Source organism: Pocillopora damicornis, chromosome 11 (genome assembly GCF_964200805.1).
Source record: "Pocillopora damicornis chromosome 11, jaPocDami1.2, whole genome shotgun sequence".
Lineage (NCBI taxonomy): Eukaryota > Metazoa > Cnidaria > Anthozoa > Scleractinia > Pocilloporidae > Pocillopora > Pocillopora damicornis.
In genome coordinates this window covers 11,533,137-11,540,626 of record NC_142680.1, presented here as the reverse complement: position 1 = coordinate 11,540,626, position 7,490 = coordinate 11,533,137, and the positions used below count along the sequence as shown (strand labels likewise).

The 7,490-nt window shown below is 33.4% G+C and overlaps 1 protein-coding gene across 1 annotated transcript; it reads left to right on the top strand.

The window, feature by feature from the left end:
• The first annotated feature begins 1,832 nt into the window (after positions 1-1,832).
• LOC149037535 (leucine-rich repeats and immunoglobulin-like domains protein 1) lies at positions 1,833-6,071 on the top strand. Its single transcript, XM_089186343.1, has 6 exons — positions 1,833-2,046; positions 2,718-2,990; positions 3,446-3,766; positions 3,966-4,229; positions 4,403-4,687; positions 5,309-6,071. The coding sequence occupies exons 1-6, from the start codon at positions 1,833-1,835 to the stop codon at positions 5,569-5,571; spliced, it is 1,620 nt and encodes a 539-aa protein (XP_089042469.1). The 3' UTR covers positions 5,572-6,071.
• Positions 6,072-7,490: the final 1,419 nt, after the last annotated feature.

Below are 7,490 nucleotides of genomic sequence, written 5' to 3'. Positions count from 1 at the left end.
GAATATGAGAATGAATAAATTAGTCCTCAAGTCAAAGACTCTCCTAACTCTTTCATATAAGAATGAATAAAATTAACTTTTGAAGATGATTACTTTCTTTTAACAAATAATACCATCTCTTTACTTTTCATGTGGATTTTGTGCAACGAATCAGGTGGTAAGTGTCTTCATACTTTACATAATGGTTAATGAGAACTTGGCTTGTTCTTTTTGATGAGAATGTGGTGCAATAACTACCATTATATGCATTATCGATAAAGTCTAAAGACATCCTCAAACTTGATCAATCCTATAAAGCTATCACCCCCATGAGAGCCCATTTAGAGGGACAGATCATTAGTGATTTTAAAATAATACCATTATTAATATAAGAAAAATGACTTTTCTTGACATTATATTATTATCATTTAAGTCTTGTATCAAAAATTCTTCTAACTCTTGAATATGAGAATGAATAAATTAGTCCTCAAGTCAAAGACTCTCCTAACTCTTCAATATAAGAATGAATAAAATTAACTTTTGAGATGATTACTTTCTCTTAACAAATAATACCATCTCTTTACTTTTCATGTGGATTTTGTGCAACGAATCAGGTGGTAAGTGTCTTCATACTTTACATAATGGTTAACGAGAACTTGGCTTGTTCTTTTTGATGAGAATGTGGTGCAATAACTACCATTATATGCATTATCGATAAAGTCTAAAGACATCCTCATAATTGATCAATCCTATAAAGCTATCACCCCCATGAGAGCTCATTTAGAGGGACAGATCATCAGTGATTTCAAAATAATACCATTATTAATATAAGAAAAATGACTTTTCTTGACATTATATTTATTATTATCATTTAAGTCTTGTATCAAAAATTCTCGAATATGAGAATGAATAAATTAGTCCTCAGAAAATTACTTCTTTGACCGAGTAGTTTGTTTTAAGACAATTCTTTTCTTATATTGCTGACTTGAATCTCCTTTTAAAAAGAATTCTATCATAGACTCTCCTAACTATTCAATATAAGAATGAATAAAATTAACTTTTCAGCTGATTACTTTCTTTTAACAAATAATACTCTCTTTACTTTTCATCTGGATTTTGTGGAACAAATCAGCTAGTAAGTGTCTTCATACTTTACATAACATCAGTATGCGTATTCTCCATAGCCCGCAAGTGAGCGTCGAAAATACCAGCCATAAATTATAATGGTTATAACTCATGAATTCTTATAATTATTTTAATTTGATATAGTCAAAAAACTCGAATGAATGGGCAATGTTTTGTGCATGCAATTTGCAATATTGGCAGGCAGTTCTTTTATTTAGAGCCACTTAAACTTGCCAAAAATTTAAAGTTCTGCTATAAATATAGTTCATGGTGGCTGGTCATCCTGAAAGTCATGTAATCGGTGTTAAACCAACAATCTTTTATTGTTTTGATCATCAATTTGCTAGTTCCAGGTGCTCCATGCACCCTTAATTTAATTTACATAGTTTTTTAGATATCAATGTTTAGTCGTTGCAAGGGTTTTACCATACTCTGCTATTTAGATTTGTTAAAGTTCTGTTCATGCCTTATCTTTATCTTCTTCGTTCAAAAGGTTGAATGAATCAGCATTATGTGCGTATGCAATTTGCAATATCAATGAAGATATCAATGTTTAGTAGCTGTAAGGTTTCTACCATATGCTGGTATTTAGATTTTTTAAAGTTTCTTTCATTCCTTATTATTATTTGAAACGGTCAAAATGTTGAATGAATTAGAGATATATATGCAAGAAATTTGCAATATCCGCGGGCAACTCTTCATTTTATAACATATCTAACTTTTTAATTATGTTTATTTCTTTACGGCTTGTTCTTGAAACATTGTTAGTCAATGGTGGTTGGAATAGGTGGAGTCCCTGGAGTATCTGCACTAAAGTAGTTAGTGGCATACAGATAAGGTTTAGAGAATGTTCCGATCCAGAACCAGCATATGGCGGGGAACATTGTAATGGGAGCAGAGCACTTGTAAGGGAATGTAACAAAATGTCCAGTTGCCACGAAGGTAACATATAGATGGTAAAATCAGTGCGTCAGAGTTTTAATTACATAGGGTAATATTAATTAAAACACAGACATCATGGATGAGTCTAATCATAGTTGAACCCCATATTAAAAGGGCTAAGTCCTGTCAAAAGCCTTTGTCGTTTAATCAACATCTTAATAAATTGACCTTGTCCAAAATTAGCATTAGCATTACATCGCAGCTTGAATAAAGTTATTTTCATTGCTATTATCATTATCACTTTCTCACTCATTTTTATCATCAGGATCATCATCGTTATTATTATAATAAAATCCCTATTATTATTATTGCAAATGTTATTGTTACTTTAGTATCATCATTTATATTGTTATTTTCATTACAGTGTTCTCTGTTGTCATCCATGAGCATTTAGCGCTAAATTTCTTGTCAATTACAACTGAAATATTTAGTTTCTTGATAGAATAGTATGGGATGTCTGATGTGCGTAGTGTAAATTATGTTCTTTTTTTTACTGATCCTAAAAGATACCATTTAATTTGGGGTTGATGGTTATGTTTCTAACACACCTAGAATTGGTATACATACGAAACTAAGTACCTATTTGGGGCAATCATCGGCAAAATAGATGTAGAATCTTGGAGAGGGCCTCTCAAGATATACATATACGTTTGTATTATTTCTTTTATCAGTATTTCCACTGCGCTTTAAAACGGAGAAAAACCCTTCGGTTGGTACAATGGAAATCCATACAAACAGCAGCTGGAAAAAGCTTTGCACTAGTACGTGGAATAAAGTTGAAGTAGATTTGACATGCATGGCAATGGGATACTCTAACAGCAGTGATTATAATAGATGGTATGAAGACAGTGGCAATGTAACAGAGACATCTACTAATTTCAACTGCACCACCACTTTTACTAAATGTGAAGAAAGCTTCTCAAACGAACCGCAATTCTGCAAAGGTATTAATCAATTATGCATTTTTTGAAATCTGTTGTCAGATCTGTTTCAGTCTTCTCTTTTGTACATCCTATTCAAGGTACCCCTATAGACTTCATCATAATTCGAGCGGTGGACCTCGCCAAAACATCCTTTCTTGCTTTGGTAACTGATTATGTACTAGTGTTTTCTTGAAGACTGCTCTTGAAAAAAACATGACATATATTAACAATTAGGTTGTTTTCGAGGACTAGTTTAAATTGTTGAAGGCGTAAAAAAGACCCAAAAATGATGCCTGAACAGCTGCCCATCCAAGAACCCATACAACCGAATTGGATTTCTAAACCTGTATGAACACCTTGAACTTTTAAATTTCTTCTTAATCCTGCTGTCTCCTTCCCTCATCTATATTTCATCTTTTATTAATTTACTGTTAACTTACCTTCATTAATTGCTTAATATTTTGTGACTTTATAAGTTCCCGTCCGCTTGAATGGTACAAATATAGAGTATGGTGGCAGAGTGGAAGTATTTTATAAAGGGAAATGGGGAAAAATTTGCACCAATGGATGGGATTTCGAGGATGCCCAAGTTATTTGTCGTCAACTTGGCTTTGAAGAGGCTCTCGCTGAATTCATTGAGTCAAACGTAGATGATGGAAACACTATTCCTGTAATGGTGGATGTTTCCTGCACCGGAGTGGAGGATGAACTTGCATCGTGCGCTCGCACCGATGGAAAGTTAAATGTCCCCGATCAATGTCAAGAGGGCAAAGGTTCTCAAGCACTGTGTCAACCAAGTAAGTGAGGCATTAATAACGCCGAGATGGAAATTTCTAAAGGTGACTGGTCCTCGTGAATAGTCACGTGTTTAAAGTTAAACACCAAAGATCAAGATACTATTAATTTTGAAATAAACGAATACCAAAATACTGAGAAAGAATGAACTGATAATTGTGCTACTTGCAAACTTGTGCTACTTGTGCTACTTTCTTTCAGATAACAAACAAGTAATCGGTAAAGAGGAACTTTACTTTAATATTGGCACCAATGAAATCCTTCACTGCTCAATACGTAACAAAACCAGTTTTGTGAGATGGATCATTAATGGTCAAAAGGTGCAAGGGAGGAATTCTTCCTCTAAGAGGGTCAAGACCACAGAAGATGGTAAACTGGTCATAGAAAATGTGCAGTTGTCTGATGGAGGAACATATGAATGCCTCAGACTGGAATATGTTCAGTATTACACAGTTTACATTAATGGTAGGAAAATCCTTTTTAACACATTTAGAAGACCTTAATTGCCTCATTGTCGAGTAAGTTAACATAATAGTAAATGTGTCAGGCATTCACAATACGGACACACAATAGGGACTAGTTGGCATTTCTTCATTGCTGCTTCGGTAAGTGGTTATTTTCTTTATTTATTCCAACAGCAAGATTCACTGAGAACACTCGAGACCAGCAGAGCCTTACTGCTAACACATCTGGTATTATAGACTGTAGTGCTGAAGGAACTCCACGTCCACAGATAACTTGGAGGAAACTAGGAGAAAAGTCAGGACCTCATGGGAGAAGATTCATTCAAATTTCCAGTGGCAGTCTACAGATTGATCCTGTTTACCCTGAAGACGGTGGCACATACAGATGCACCATGACACAAAATAAAGGATCAAAAAGGGCCACAATCAGTCATAAAAACATACTTGTGTCTGTTATAGGTGAGTAAGTTATTGGGAAAATCTGAAACTGGTTAGGTCATTACACCAACACGTAATAATAGTAAAAATAGTGATAAAAACTTTATCTCGGTATCAAAAACCATGTAGCCTGAGAGAAATCCATGCTAATATAAGGGGACACAGACTAATACAAAATACAAAACTTAAAAGACTAAAATATCTACCCAAAATATGAATAATACAAAATGTAATCTAAAATGTATTAAAGATAAAGCTAAACATTATAGGTAACTATTGATAGCTGATCTTAAGAATTTAGTCACTTAAATAGTTCAGTTGCATGTAGATAATGCTGGTAAGATGCGTTTCTTATTTCATTTACTGAGGTTAAATCAATCTTTGTTATTTTTTTGAAGCGCTTTTAAATTTTTTTGCCTACAGGCATTTCTACAAGGTCACCCTTTATGTTCCAATGATTTGTTGTTTTTAGCTGTTAGAAAAGGACTTTCATCTGGTTATTTAAATTGGTCAGATTAAAATGCATTGTCTAATTTGTAGATTGATGTTAGTAACCCGAAAGGTAATTGCCCTCTAGAATATTCGTATTATGTGTGTATAACTAAGCCACTGTGTTTTAAATTTTGATTTGTTTATTCAAAGTTCGACCAGAAGTGAATGTTTCAGGAGCAAGCAATCTAATCAGAGAAGGAGACACTGTGACTTTGACTTGTAAAATCATTCAAGGTCGGCCTCAGCCACAGATAACCTGGTTTAAGAATAACTTATCTGAAGGACACAACAGGTCTCTCTCCTTTCATAAGATAACAAAGAAAGATGCAGGTCTGTATACCTGTGAAGCGAAAAATCCTGGAGGAATTTCTGCTGAAAGTATCTATATTTCTGTTAAAGGTACATTTTTTTAGGTCTAAAATCGTATTCTAATCATTCAGTTATGTATGCTGCGGCCGAATGGACTCAGGACTAATTGTTCTGGGCTTAAGCGCTAGCCAGGATCATTATTCTGTCTTCTGGAGTGAGAAAATTCCTCCATCTAGTTGGAGGGTTTTTTCTTGAAATCTCCCTTTTTTGACATTACCTTTAAAATTTCGAACCACATATCGATATTATACATATGTACCGCTGGTTAGTCGAGCAAGTTCGATCTCTGTAATATCCTCGCAGATGACAGTCTTCACTTGCATGGTGCCTGACTCTCCAGACAGAAGTATTATGGAACTATTAGGAAAAATAAACAATTGATAAGAGGTAGTTATTAATTTCCGTTGCATGGTTTCTTATTATTCACAAGTCAGACTTAAAGAGTCTGGCCCTAGCAATCAGCCTGGCTATTTGATGATTTACATAAATTGTTGAAAGTATATTTTATTTATATCCTAGAGAGGAATGAATTCATTTTACTATGAAATGATTGTTTTTTCAATTGAATCTCCTTACTTTTATCGAGAATTCTTTTTGAGATGATTACTTTCTTTTAACAACTTAAATCATCCTTTTCCTTTCATGTGGATTGTGTGGAACGAATCAGATGGTGAGTGTCATCATACTTTACATTATGGTTGGTAAGAATGTGGTTTGTTCCTTTTCATGATGATATGGTGCAACTACCATAATATGTATTATTAATAAATTTCTAGTGACATTCTCATAATTTATCTATCCTATGAAGTCATCACGCCCATTACAGCCAATCAGATAGCACGGATCACCAGTGATTTCAAAATACTATTACTATTGATATAGGAAAAGTGATTTTTCTTCACACTATATCTCATATTTCTAATAATCCTTTCAGTCTTCTTCATATTTTGCTGCATTTCATGATATTTTTTCTAGCATCATGGAGAGAAATGAATTCATTTCAATTTGAAAGGATTTTTTTAATCAATTGAATCTCCTTACTTTTATCGAGAATTCTATCAAGGATTCCGCTAACTCTTCAATATAAATATGAAAAAATTAACTTTTCAGATGATTACTTTCTTTTAACAACTTAAATCATCCTTTTCCTTTTATGTGGATTTTGTGGAACGAATCAGATGGTAAGTGTCTTCATATTTTACATAATGGTTTATGAGAATGTGGCTCGTTCCTTTTAATGAGGATATGGTACAGTAACTACCGTAATATGCAGTATTGATAATTTCTCGTAACATCCTCATAATTGATCCTATAAAGTTATCACGCCCATGACAGCCAATCACATAGCACGGATCACCAGTGATTTCAAAACACTGTTATTATTGATAGAAGAAAAGTGACTTTTCTTCATTTTATATCTCATTATATTTATTATTGTAATATGAGTCTTCTTCTTATTTTAACTGCGTGAAAGTGACTGTTTTAATTATACAAAAAGAAACTAATCTGCTTTTATACTGATGTTATCTGACCAGAATGGGATCGGTTCAAAATATCAGCCTGGCTATTTTGATGATTTACATAAATTGTTGGCATGATATTTTATTAACACCCCAGAGAGGAATTGATTCATTTCACTTTGAGAGGATTTTTTTCAATTGAATCTCTTTACTTTCATCGAGAATTCTATCAAGGATTCCGCTAACTCTTCAATATAAATATAAAAAAAATTAACTTTTCAGATGATATCTTTCTTTTTAATATTTAATACTATCCTTTTCCTTTCATGTGCATTGTGTGGAACGAATCAGATGGTGAGTGTCCTTATACTTTACATAACGGTTAATGAGAATGTGTCTTGTTCCTTTTCATGAGGATATGGTGCAATAACTACCGTAATATGCAGTATTGATAATTTCTAGTAATATCCTTCTAATTAATCTATCCTATAAAGTTATCACGC